Below are 14,095 nucleotides of genomic sequence, written 5' to 3' on the forward strand. Positions count from 1 at the left end.
TAATGTAATTAATTTTTTTTAATAATGTAATTTAAATATTTAAATTTAAAAATAATTCACTATTAAAAGATATTAATATTAAATAAATTCATATATAACAATAATACACAATAGATAATTCGGGGTTACACTAATTTGTAAAATTACTTAATACAAAGAAAAACATAATTAAACTCTATAGTTGACGACAAGCATTGTGAAATTGCCATATGTGTTCAATCAAGTCCTCCTTCAATTGTCTATGCTGCTGCCTATTTCGAAGTTGGGCATTTCTTTGGAGAAATTGATGGTATGGTGCAAAATCTTTCTCTCTCAGCTGAGGTTGTGATAAGCCATTTTCAACATCATCATACTCTAAGCCTTGAGCAAAATTTCCTGCATAGCTGTCTCTTTCATCCTCAACAATCATATTATGCAATATAATACAAGCTCTCATTATGTTGGCAAGCTTTTTCTTTTCCCAACAATCATATCATACATCTGTGCTTTTCCCTTATCTCTTCGCTTGCTCTTCTTTGATCCTTGTGGGCGAACGGGAGAGTCCACACCGGGTTCGTCAGCCAACGGTGTTTCTGGGTTTGATGAGGATGAGTATGCTCCAGTTGCACTAACCTTGGTTCTCTTTGAGCCGCCACTCTGTGTAGGTAGTTGGTTTCTCCATTTTTACTCCAACCGAAGCATATTCCAATGTCTCTCAAAAGTGAACTTTTGACCATAATTTGTGGAATAAAGTTTATAAGCCAACTCCTTTATATCATCAGCGTTCAAACCACTCCTTATGTTTCGACTAGCTTGATCGTAGCAACTAGCAAATTGTGCAACAGCCTTGTTGATCTTATACCATCATTTCTTACATGCAACAATCCCCTTGTCATGTCGGTGCAAAATTCTACATAATAACTATGAATTCGACTCCAAAATGTTTCCCCCTTTTGATCGGTATCAACTACAGGGTCAGTTGAAACATTTAACCATCCACTGATCAGCATCACATCCTCTTTCCAATGCCAGTGTTGAATACTATCTTGCCTCCGATCTTCAATATCATCATCATTAAGGTCGATAGCATCTAATCCACGAGGGTTGGCAAAATCTGAATATTGCGAATTTGGACTAGATTGTATAGGAGTCTGAGAGGATAGGTTAGAAGAGCCACCAACACCAGATGAGTTATGTCTTGATGCACTGAATTGAGTTGGAAACGGCAAGGAAGTTGGAGTAACATTTCCGATAGAGGGGTTAAATATGGACGAAAATGGAAAATGGGGTGTTTGTGAATTTTGATTTTGTGGTTGGAATATAGGAAACTGATTATTATAAGGAGCTTGAAAATTAAAATTAGAAAGATTTTGTGGATTTGGATTTTGAAATGAATTTGGTAGTGTCAAGTTTTGATTTGGAACTTGAGAGTTTGAGGTTTGAGATTGTTGGGTATTTGGAATTTGAGGAAAGTTTTGTAAGTAATTGAAGAAAGAGTTGAGTTTGTTTGGATCCATTTTTTCGAACAAAAAATAATAGTAGCAGAACTTTGATTTCGTAAACTTGGAAGAAGATAAAGAAGAGTAGTAGATAGTGTGAGAATAGAAGTGTATCTAAGTGGTATATATAGAGTAACAAAATATTAACTTATTAATAATAACGATAACATAATAATGGCTAGTTTTGCAACGGCTAATTTAATATAATAATATAAATATAAATAATATTTAATATTGATTATTATATAAATAATTAATATAAATTATTAATTAAATAAATAATTAATTATTTAATCTAATTAATTATTATAATTATTAATAAATTAATTATATTGGTTATGTTTGACCGTAGGGAACTCTCGACAACGGAAAGGAATCAAGTGAGAGAACATAAGATAAGAAGACACCACATCCAACTCAAAACCTTAAGGTATCAAATTAATGGGTCTCTTATCTTATAAACTCCTCACTCTTCCTTACTTTCTTTGATGTGGGACTAATTTCAACATTTCTCACACTTGCAACACTAACAAAATCGTTATACTAAACTGGAATACAGAGTATCACATGTTAATAGAAGACTAAAAGAATTTTACTAATACATTTTTATGTGAAAAATGATTTGAATTTTGAAACTATTAAATCTTTATTAAAAATATCCCAATTTAAGACTTTATTTCTCTTGTGATCTTACAAATAATTTCTTAATTAATATTTTAACCTTTTTTTTTTCATTTTTCATGTGGAAATGAATGAAATTTTGCGAATCATAATCACTTTTGAACCTAACCACATGTTACTTAATATCTAAGTTGACATGTTCTACCACACTTGGCCATGGAGAAATAGTTCTTATAATCACTTCTTTTATTGTTCATTTTGTTTCTTGCTTTTAAGTGTTCTATTGCTGACATTCATGTGGAGGTACAATCCTCAAATATAGAGTACTTAAGATTTTCACCCAAATATTAAAGCCACAAAAAGTACATGTCCACTTAACAAGAAAAATATTATAATCAAAGGTCTTTGTCAGCATCATTATATGAAAGGATATAGGAAAGTGCAAAAACAACAGAGTTTTAATTTCCTTCAAGGTAAAGAGATTAGTTATTTACTTTGATTGGAATGGATCTAAGGGGTTTACACTTTCTTAATGTTATTCCAAATTCTTCTTCCTTATCAATATCCTCAGCTTTTGAATCATTTTCAAGCTTCCAATCAAAACAATTAACCAATGAACCTAACATCAAGAACAAAATCCTCATAGCATATGTTAAACCAGGACATATTCTTCTACCAGCACCAAATGGTATCAACTCAAAATGCCTCCCTCTAACATCAGTTTCTAATCCCAAGAACCTCTCTGGTGAGAACAAATTTGTGTCATTCTTCCATACATTTGAATCCCTTCCAATAGCATAAACATTGATTAGCACTTGTGAACCTTTTGGTATGGTATAGCCATTGATTTCTACATCAGTGTCAGCTTTTCTTGGGATCAAAAAAGGCACTGAAGGGTGCAAACGCAATGTCTCTTTCAATATTGCTTGTAAATATGGTAATCTTGCTATGTCTGATTCCTCAACTTGGTTTCCCTTTCCAATTGTTTCTTCAAGCTCCCTTTTAGCCTTTCTCATAGTGTTTGGATTGCTGAGTAATTCAGTCATTGCCCATTCTAATGTAGATGTGATTGTATCTGTTCCAGCAACAAATAAGGTCTAGCAATGAAAATCCAAGTCACCAAGTAAGAGAATAAATTGTAAAATCAAAATATGTAAGTATACAATCACAATCATATATGATATAGCTGTAGTTGAATTGAGTAAAGAAAGTATGAGAAGAGAGCTTATACCAGCATTAAATGTTCAATATTTATTTTGTCCATCTCTTTGCTATTCTCTTGAGAAATGTTAAGAAGAGCTTCTAACATGTCCTTATTGGTGTCAGAACCTGTTTTCAGTATCAACTTCTTCCTTTGGTAAATCAAGTCATGGAAGATATCCAATAACTTCCCAGCATAAATGGCATTGTGTGCTTTAATTCTTTGTGGATCAACCATTCTCAAGGCTGGAAAATAATCAGCCAAGTTTGGTTTTCCACTCTCTTTGGTGATATTGGCAACTAAATCCTTGAACCGTGCAGCAGAACCTGAAGATTGAATCAAATCCATTGAAAAAATTGTGTTGGACAATAAATTTATTGTAGTCTTGAAAGCTGCTTCTCCAACATCCACTCCTTCTCCAATTTGGCTGCTTTGATGGATCTCCCCAAGGAGTTCTTGCACTTTCTTGCGCCGCAAGTCTTGCCTCGCGTCAATAGTCTTGTTGGTGAATAACTGATTGTTGCATATCTTCCTAAGGGATCTCCAAAGAGGTGTCATAGGCATGAAGGCAATGCTATGAATATGGTGATTGTGAACTCTTGCTGCCTCCGGAACGGTGCGATTCGATAAGAACTGATCATAGGTTTGAAGCACCATTTTGGCCATTTCAGCTGAAGAGATCACTATGGTGGTTAATTGTCCCAACTTCAAAGTCATTATGGGGCCATGAATCTTGGCAAGAATGGCTGAAGAATGGTGGGGTTTATTTCCAAGTTCATGTAGGTTTCCAATGATGGGAAGAGGAGAAGGTCCTGGAGGAAGCTTATAGTTTGCTTTGCTTCTTCTTACATTTAGATAATGGAGAGAATAAAGAGTGGTGCAAGTCAAAAGAAGAAGAAGCAGCATCACAAAACTTACTAAGTCCATTACATGAACAATCAAAGGTAGAAAGTGATATGTGTTAGAGGTTACTACTTACTAGTGTAATGATCTAAAATAAATGCTTGTAACTTAATGTAAAATGGAAACAAAAACATAGGGAAAAATGTTATTTTTGCATAACTTTTGTGGACATAGTCCTTTTTGTCTAAGTCCCACATCTTACTCGGCATTTCTTCAGCAGCAATGTGTTCAAAGTCCATAGGTCAAAGCATAAGCAATATTTTCGATTGAAAATTCTAGTGACTAGTTTCGGTATGCACAAATTATGGAGCGAAGAGAAATTAATGGCTGAAAATAAGAAATATTTTCTTTATTGCAAAAGTACACTACGTCATATTATAAATATACGGTGGTTATTATTATGGTAACTATATCATGCCTATACGATTTTAATTTGACAACACTTAAAAAGTGTTACTAAAACTTAGTGACGATTTTTTTATATTTTTGTAATATTTTTTACTTTTTGAAAATGGGTTACTTTAATTTTAACAAAAATTTTTAAATATTGTAAAAGTTGTGTAGCTACCATAATTACCATAGCATATAGTTGACTTCTCTGGTGGCACAGTATAAAGTGGCTTACCATGACCAAGTTTTGACCTGCGAATGGTGTCTTTACACGTAGCATAAGAAAAGTGGTATGTTAATGTGAAATGCGGTAACTTACACTTCTTAACGCAATGGTATTTTAGGAAATTTGCCATTTAATAATTATAGTTTGTAACATGAATTTAGGTTTTGGTTTGAAAAAAAAAAGAATAAAACAAAAACTTTAGATTGTCCAAAAAAAAATTACACAGACTTTTTTATATAAAACTCAAAAATATCAAAATAGAGCAGACAATAAAAAAGAAAAAAAAGAGTTAGAAGGTGTAAATTTAATCAACGTATAGGACTTATTTAAGTTTAAAAAAAGATAAGGTTAAATTAAAAAATACAACAAACGTAATTTATAATTAACGTATTTCTGTTACTTATATTACAATTACTATAAATTAAAATTCTTAACAAAATGATAAATTAAAATTTGGTTAAATACATTTGAGTTAATTAAAAAGATAAGATTTAGTTAGCTAAAATGATATAATTCGGTAATATGATGAGTAAAAAATTAACTTAAAATTAAACATACTAATTCTATTAATCATTTATAAACTTTTGTTCCTTTAATTTATCTATCTTGTATAACTATTGAAAAAAAATTAATTATTTAAATAAATATTTAAAAAAAATTATACCTAAAATTGTAGAAAAGTCGTTAATAACTATCAACGAGCCGCTAATATTATTTAAAATTAATGCTTATAATGTGTTCTAATTTTTTTGAAATGTAATATGCCAGTATTTTAATATCTGTTAAATTAAATTTAAATTTTAATTTTTAGTCCAACATTTTTTATCACGTCTATTTAATTTGAAAAATATAACTCAAATTCTAAGAGTTTTAAATTAATAAAGACTATAATTAACTAATCCATTAATATGTTAATTATGAATTGCGTTTGTTGTATTTTTTTAACTTAACCTTATCTTTGTTTTTTACGTTAATTAAATTAATAAGCCCTATATGTTACTTTTTTTTTCTTTCTTGTCTGCTCCATTTTGATATTATTGGGTTTTATATAAAAAAGCATGTGTAAATTTTTTTGGACAATCTAAAGTTTTTGTTTTATTCTTTTATTTTTTTCATACCAAAACCTAAACTCATGTTACAAACAATAGTTATTAAATGACAAATTTTTTAAAATACCATTTGTGTAAGTTACCGCATTTTACATTAACATACTACTTTCCTTATGCTACGTGTAAAGACACCATTCGTAAGTTAAAACTTGGTCATGGTAAATCACCCTATGCTGTGCAAGTATTGTTAAAATTAAATTCACACTTTCTTTTTATATTTTGGTAACAGTTTTTTTAAGCAACACTTTTTAAAAAGTATTGTTTAACAATAAAAAAACGTTACTTTAATTTTAACAATACTTTTTAAAACATCATAGTCACAATAGTCACCGAAACATAATCATACTAAAATCACCTTTTATATATACATATATGTGTGTGTGCGCGCGCGCGTGAAGATAGATACATACACACACCAAACAAGAATTATTTTACATTGACATAGCTAAACTTCTTCGATGGAGACTATATTTCTTAAATATACAATATATTTGGCCCAGTGGCCATCTTATTTGGTTAATATATAGTACATGATATGAGTTTCTTGCTCAATTTAGGTGCCGATTTAATGATGAATTTCTGAATTCCATGGAAGGATAGTGTAAACTACAATTGGAATTCTAACTATATGATTCAAATGAACCCACTTTATGGAACCTGAGATTATTGGAACCTGTGATATCTTTGGCCCTGTGACTTCCACATAGAAGAATTTTTCTTCTCCAACTTTAGAAAATGCAAGAGTTAATGGTTCCACCTTGACTTTGAGAATATGTGGCACATCAATGATAACATCATAGGTTGATTTTGGCATGCCAACGTTTGTAACTGCCCTGACGAAATTGCCCTTGATCGCATTCCCATCTTTCACTGCTAGTGACAATGAAGGGTAGTTTAGATCCCATGGTTTCAATGCTTTGCTGCTTTTACAACCATTTCTAGGACCTTCCTTGCAGAAGAAGTCACTGTAATCTTCTTTAGTAGCATTAAAAACTAGGCCAGGATCCACTGCATAAAGTGGTTTAACATGGCCAGAACCATACGCAAATTCCTTCTCATACTCATGCATTTTGGGGTCCATAGGATTTGCTGCATTATATTCAAGAACACTTTGAATATAATCATTTTGTCATGTGATTCATGTGTAAATAAGCGAGGAAAAATCGATGAGGCGAAGATACCTGTGGTCATGAGTGCAGATTTGATAGCTGCAGGGGACCAGGTTGGGTGAGTGGCCTTAACATAAGCCGCGGCGCCGGTAACATGGGGACAAGACACTGAAGTTCCAGAGATAATATTGTATTCAACACTCCTAAAATCTTCAGTTCCACTAAACAAGGAAGGTGATGCAATAGGAGACCATGCTCCAAGAATATTTACCCCAGGAGCACAAAGATCAGGCTATCAAATCAAATATCCAAATAACTGTCAATTTGAATAAAGTGTTACATTTGAGAAATTAACATACCATAGGTATTAAATTATCCAAATACATGGAGTTTCTTTAGTATAGCATTTTGTCTAGTTTGACAGTTATTTTTGAAACAGACAGTGTAAATAGATATATAGTGATCCATTTTATTGATTACATACCTTGAAAATGTCATGATTAAAAATGTTGGGGCCTCTACTTGAGAAACTTGCTACATAAGGAGCATTCTTGTCCTCCATGGTCTCACTAAACATTATGTTTGCCTTTGGTTTACTGCATAAACTAACCTGAATAATTAGTACTATTGTAAATTCATTTTATGCCAAAGTTTTATATAGAATATAAGAATGGTATGATTTTACTTAGAGGATTTGATGTATTGTGATACTTTTGAGATCTCCTTGTTACTGATACATGCTGTTTGGAAGAGGTAATTCTCAGCATAGTTTTGTTGTGGTCGATTTGGGGCTATGACCCCTGCTCCGGTTGCCATTTGGACTCCGGCGCCACCCTCACTGTTTTCGCAGAGGACAATTTTTCCTTTAACTTTCTCTGAATTTAAGGAGCCAGGGAAGCATAGACTTGACTCTCTGGGAATGTAATTGGCTGAAAAGTTTGTAGCATTTCCTCCCAAAATCAAAGGATATGATATATTCTTAACATTGTAAATATTGATAGAATTTGCCTGCATAGTTTCATAACTAATAATGCATTTATTCCATCACTGAAATCTCTTCTTAAATATACATCAATATTTAGATTTTCAAAAAGGGAACTCACCATCACAATATACAAATAATAGTTGAGAAATTTGTCTTGAGAAAGAGAAAGACAAATTTATCTTACACAAACAAAAAGAAGAATTACTTACTGTGATTACATCTCCATTTCCTAGAACCAAAGGTGTCACAAATTTTCTGTAAATGATGCTAGCTGCAACAGTTAGTATCCAAGGAGGGTGATTAGCTAAACCTCCTCTTTGTGGACCTTGATTACCAGCAGCTGCTATGGTTAATATTCCATTCTTCACAGCATGAAAGGATCCAATTGCTACTGGATTGAACAAGAACCTTGACTGCAAGTATCCTGCAAATGAGGCCGATATAATGTCGACCCCATCCGCAATTGCATCATCAAAAGCAGCTAAGATATCTGCAGCATAGCATGCCATGTTCCAACACACTTTGTAAACAGCAATTCTGGCATTAGGAGCTCCACCCTTTGCAGTTCCCTTAGCTAGGCCAAAGTAATTGGCTCTCACAACCTCTCTTCCGGCCGCAATCGATGCAGCATGGCTTCCATGGCCAGATTCATCTCTTGCTGATTTAAATTGGTCTTCAAGACCAAAGCTTTGATAATACCGGGCTCCAATGATCTTACTGTCAGCATTTCACATTCATTTTTCAGTTTGTCACAATTTGAGTGTTCAAACTCCAATGTTATCTTAGAAAACCAAAATGAAGAAAAGTGCTTAATACTTATTGCAGGTGAAGTTATGTTCTGTTTGGCACTTTCCTCTCCATTTTTTAGGTGGTGGACCTAGTCCTTCATCATTAAAGCTTTCGGATTCAGGCCAAATTCCTTCAAGTTCATGTCACAATCCAAATGGAATAATCCTATTAGTACTACTATTTCTGTTTCAAATCGATTTGATTAGTCAATGTAACAAATTAGTATACTTTGAAATAGAAGGAATATTGAGTTGTTGACCTGTGTCAAACATTCCAATGATGATGTTTCTTCCATCAAAAGGAGGTGTAAGTTTGGATGCATCATCAGTGAATTCCATGAAATCCCATGATCTTGTTGTTTGAAGCTCCAATCCTAGGTTTGGAAAAACTGACACTACCTCTTCCATATCTACACATAAAAATATGATATTAATAAATCATTTTTTTTTTTGAGTAAATCAATGAGCAAGCTTGTAGGCATTTTCTGTCTTAATTCTTAAATTTAATGACAAGTTTACTAGAAATTATGGCAGCTTCTTCTTCAGATAGCATAGCTGCAAACCCATTAAAGCTTCTTCCATAACTGTAAATCAATGACTCCTTTGCTGCATCAATGCTACAATCACAATTTTCAAGTGCTAAACTTTCTCAATAACAATATATTGAATAATGAAAGCTTTTGGAATATTTGTATCATAATTATAAATATAGCATCTTATAATAACTTTTAGTGTAAGCACCCAACTTGGTTCTTAAAAAAATTTAGATATAAAATTTTGTCTTTTTATTAATATAAAAGTTTTCAGATTAATTCTTTTTTCGAAGACTAGTTTATCTTACAATGATATTTTTTATCTAATTATTTTATAACAAAATTGATTAAAAATTTATTTGTCCATGTATATTAAAAATTTTATTAATACTGATGAAGTGACCAATTTATTTGACGAAAATAATTCTCATAAACTTTTAGAATAATATAAATTTATTAAAAATCAAAATATCTAATCTAAAATTATATTAGTAAAACAAACTTTTAAATTTATTAATTATTGATAGGTACATAAGAAAATTTTATAACCTTTCATGAACCTCTAATAGCATGGAATGATGCAATGATTGTGTGGAGAATTTATCCCAGTTATTATTCTTCTTCTCCCCCATATACACAATATAGATCTGCATATACATATAACACTTTATGATTTTAGCATTTGTTGTTAATTATTGTATACACTAAATTGAAAATAGCTTGTACTAATATACCTGTTTGTAAGAAGACTGAGCATGCATCAGCAATGAAATTGTGAACAAGAGAGTGAAAAAAAGTGACTCTGCTGGCTTAGTCATTTTTTGTTCTAATTAAGTTTTTGCTTTTCTTTAATTTTCTCAAAACTGAAATTAAATAAAGATTTATAGGAGTTTACATTAATGGAAATATAAACTTAATTACCTAATTGAGCAAATTATGATCTCTTGAAATAACTGAAAGGTGAAAGTTAACATTCAGTTAATTGTATATTAATTGGATTAACCAACAAAATACCCTTTCCTTCACTCATTAAGAGAAAAATGGCCCTTAACAATTGTGATGAGCTCAACAAGCTAAAGTGCAATTAAAATAAGACAGATACATCCACATCTTTTTTTTTAGACAACAAAATATTTTTCTTTATAAGCAAATGTCTATCTCTGTTTTAGTGTTTTACCACATTTTAATTAATTAATTAATCCTTTTTGTTTCATGAAGAATATATAAACATAATAAATTAGGGAATAATAAACAATGAAATATAAACATAATAAATTAGTTATTAATAACGATATTTTAAAATAATTTTATAACCAATCCTTGATATTTAGGTTACTCAATTGCTTTGTTCTTTCTTTTAAAAAAAGAAAGGTTAGTCAAAATTTATAGAGGAATTAACCGATTTATTTACATGACAAATATTATAAACCAATTGTATATTTTAATGGATATTACTTAAAAGTGTATTATTGATCAATAATTTACTATATATATGTCAAAAATTTAAACTCTAGTATTTATTTAAACAATTAAATATGTTGATCAATCGATCAACTTATTATAATAATCATATAATCTTCAATCCATCTTAGGGAATAAAACATACAAAGAAACATTGACATCATCATTGACTTTGTATATAGAATAAGAAACAAATAAACTAAATGGTAAATGCAGCGAATTTAATGGTAGCTAGCGAGCTTTGCTTTGAGTTCTTTTCGTAATATCTTGCCGATTGAAGATTTTGGGATTGCGTCAATGAAAATTACTCTATGTAACCTCTTGTAAAATACTACCTGTTCACAACAAATTAAATTAAAAAATGTCATGCATTGTCTTATTAATTAATTATCTTCTTTTCAAATACAATTAAATTAATTAAGTATAAATCATTACCTGTTTAGCTATAAAGTCCTTTATAGCATCCTCAGTAATAGGATCATTTGATGACCTCACCACAAAAGCAACTGGAACTTCACCCGCTACATCATCTTTTTGCCTATATATGAATTTGTGTGCAACAAAGCATTTAATAATTATTATTAATAGCTAATAGCTAGCTTAATTAATTTCAATGATGATACATATATATACTTACGGGACAACAGCAGCATCTTGAATGGAAGGGTGGGTCATAAGAAGGACTTCAAGTTCTACCGGAGCTACCTGAAAGCCTTTGAATTTGATGAGCTCCTTGAGTCTATCAACAACGAAAAGCTCATCATCATCATCCACATACCCAATATCACCTGTATGAAGCCAACCCTCTTTATCAATAGCTTCTGCTGTCGCCTTCTCATTATTCAGGTATCCTACACAATATATATATTTGTTACATTAATTGTTTAATCATAAAGTATCACGTACGTGTTAATTAAAAAAGGATGAAATTAAGCACATATAATTTAAAAAGATAGTAACTTGCCCTTCAATTTATAAAAGATAGCAAAATTGTTCTCTTTTATGTCATGTTTTCATTGTCTATGCATAAGTATAAGTTAAGTTTGATTAATTGTGACATTGATTTGATGATGTGAATTGAATATATTTTTGTTTAGGATGACTAATTTTTTGGTATATAAAAAATTATTTTACAATAATATATACCTTTCATGATCTGTTGACCTCGGATGCTAATTTCACCCGACATATTACGAGGGAGAGAAGAGCCAGTTAGAGGGTCAATGATCTTCATTTCTGCATTTCTAATAACACTGCCACACGATCGTGATTTAGTTGTCATTGGATATTTTGCAAAACTTAATGACATAGATATCACTGGTCCTGATTCTGTCATTCCTAAAGCCTGAAAGAACATATTCATAATTTAAAAAAAGAATCACATCTTATTTTATAATGATAAATTATAAAACGACTATTTATTTAAAAATATTTTTTATATAAAAATAAAAATTAAAAATTTTTAAATCAATAATTTTATATATATAATTAAATTATTTAATATTATGATAGATTCTAATATGTTTATATTACAATAATTATGATAATGATGCAAGTATTATTAAAATTAGAATTATATTTTTTATATTTTGATAACATTTTTTTCTTAACAATATTTATTAAAAATCATTGTTTATCAATGAATAAACTTTATTTTAATTTTAGCACTATTTTTTAAAATACTATAATTATCAAATCATTGTAATATAAATATATAGTCGTACTAAAATGACTCTAATATTATTTGTGTACCTGTCGAAGGATTGCTTGAGGCAACCTACTATGAAAAGCCTCCTCAATGTCATTTGCAAGCGAGGCACCTCCAGACATCACCATCCTGATGGAGTTAAGGTCATACTCCTCCACTGCCGGGTTCTTTGACAGTGCCACCACCAACGGCGGTACTGCCATCACTACTGAAACCCTCTGCTTCTGCACAAGTTCCAACATCCTTCTCATCTCAAACTTCTCCATAAGCAACACCTTACACCCTACTCTCATAGAGCATAACATCACACAATGTAGTGCGTAAATGTGAAACAAGGGTAGCACACAAAGCACTACATCCTCTTCCTTGAGGTGCAAGTTAGGGTTCTCTCCCTCCACCTGCTGAGCCACGTTTGTTACCAGACTCCGGTGTGTTAGAACCACACCCTTTGATAACCCCGTCGTGCCGGAGGAAAATGGAAGTGTCACCATGTCGTCAGGGTTAATATCCACCTCTGGCAGCTTTCCTTCATTTCTGGAAACCGTCGAGAAACTCATGCACTTCTCTGGTGGCTTGTCCACAGTTATCACCTATATTGTATAAATACAAAAACACCACAATTTTAAATGAAAAAAAGATAATAATATGTTGATACAAAAATAATGTATTTGGTATAAATATTACTATAAATGTGTTTTCTTCTTGTTGTTCTTGTTTGAGCTTGTGCACGTGCATGGCATGTGTGATGACGATTTTGGCCTTGGTGGCTTTGAGCTGCTTCGTGATTTCAAGAGATGTGTAAGAAGGATTGGCAAGGGTGGACGCTGCGCCGAGCATAGAAGCAGCCCAAAAGGAGAACACGAATTCCGGAGAGTTTGGGAGTAGGATCATTATGATGTCACCTTTGCGGATTCCAAGGTTGAAAAGGCCCATGGCGAAGCTTCTAGAAGCGCGGTGGACATCAGCATAGGTGTACTCCTTGCCATCGCTGGTGATGAGACAGGGGCGGTTGGAGACTTGGGGGAGTTTTTGAAAGGAATAAGTGTGGAGAGGAATGGTATTGTTGATGGGTATGTCTGGTAATTTTGATTTGAAGATGTGGGTAGTTTGGTAACTTTTGTTGATGAAGTTGGTTTCTTTTGGATCAACGGAATAAGTTGCTACTAATGATGGTGCCATGGTATCTACTTATTTCGTTTGTACGGCCAAATTTCTTTGTTATATCTCACACACACACACGCACTAGCTTAGTGATTGTATGTGTTGTATGTAATGAGATATTTTGGTTGTAGCTACTAGCTAGCTTGCTTCAAATTTATAAGGAATAAACGGGAAGGGGTTTTTGGTAATTTGGCTTCTCTGGTGGTGGTAGCATGTGGACAGGTTGCTGCATGGAATCAAAAGCCAAAAGCAGCCACTAATAATTTTTGGTTGGAATCTTTCGTTTTGTGACTAATTATGAAAGTGGTGGCTATTCTCAATCACTATTGAATTATGATATGTGAGTTTGTTATCTTGTTGTACATTTGATTAGAACTTTATTTTTTTATTGTACTTTTTTCTAAAGAAAACATAATCTCTTT

At 31.9% G+C, this 14,095-nt stretch overlaps 4 protein-coding genes across 5 annotated transcripts; all 4 read right to left on the bottom strand.

Moving 5' to 3' along the window:
• Window positions 1-776: 776 nt before the first annotated feature.
• Window positions 777-1,496, bottom strand: LOC130965461 (uncharacterized). The gene has a single exon (XM_057890221.1). It carries the CDS (start codon window positions 1,494-1,496, stop codon window positions 777-779), a length of 720 nt encoding a protein of 239 aa, XP_057746204.1.
• A 1,085-nt stretch (window positions 1,497-2,581) lies between these two features.
• LOC130965462 (geraniol 8-hydroxylase-like) lies at window positions 2,582-4,227 on the bottom strand. The gene is made up of 2 exons (XM_057890222.1): window positions 3,331-4,227; window positions 2,582-3,196 (listed from the first exon to the last, which is right to left on the bottom strand). The coding sequence occupies exons 1-2, from the start codon at window positions 4,225-4,227 to the stop codon at window positions 2,582-2,584; spliced, it is 1,512 nt and encodes a 503-aa protein (XP_057746205.1).
• Window positions 4,228-6,289: 2,062 nt separating this feature from the next.
• Window positions 6,290-10,178, bottom strand: LOC130970146 (subtilisin-like protease SBT4.3). 2 transcript variants are annotated; one of them, XM_057896143.1, is made up of 10 exons: window positions 10,078-10,178; window positions 9,893-9,990; window positions 9,330-9,427; window positions 9,071-9,220; window positions 8,839-8,941; window positions 8,232-8,739; window positions 7,723-8,045; window positions 7,522-7,633; window positions 7,110-7,329; window positions 6,290-7,017 (listed from the first exon to the last, which is right to left on the bottom strand). In XM_057896143.1, exons 1-10 carry the CDS (start codon window positions 10,159-10,161, stop codon window positions 6,494-6,496), a joined length of 2,220 nt encoding a protein of 739 aa, XP_057752126.1. In that variant the 5' UTR covers window positions 10,162-10,178; the 3' UTR covers window positions 6,290-6,493. The 2 variants fall into 2 exon arrangements, with proteins under 2 accessions (XP_057752126.1, XP_057752125.1); XM_057896142.1 differs by having other exon boundaries at window positions 7,522-7,642.
• Window positions 10,179-11,025: 847 nt separating this feature from the next.
• On the bottom strand, window positions 11,026-13,691 carry LOC130965463 (4-coumarate--CoA ligase 2-like). Its single transcript, XM_057890223.1, has 6 exons — window positions 13,197-13,691; window positions 12,557-13,102; window positions 11,951-12,149; window positions 11,442-11,655; window positions 11,240-11,342; window positions 11,026-11,139 (listed from the first exon to the last, which is right to left on the bottom strand). The coding sequence occupies exons 1-6, from the start codon at window positions 13,689-13,691 to the stop codon at window positions 11,026-11,028; spliced, it is 1,671 nt and encodes a 556-aa protein (XP_057746206.1).
• Window positions 13,692-14,095: the final 404 nt, after the last annotated feature.

The sequence above is a fragment of the Arachis stenosperma genome, chromosome 3 (assembly GCF_014773155.1).
Source record: "Arachis stenosperma cultivar V10309 chromosome 3, arast.V10309.gnm1.PFL2, whole genome shotgun sequence".
NCBI classification, from domain to species: Eukaryota; Viridiplantae; Streptophyta; class Magnoliopsida; order Fabales; family Fabaceae; genus Arachis; species Arachis stenosperma.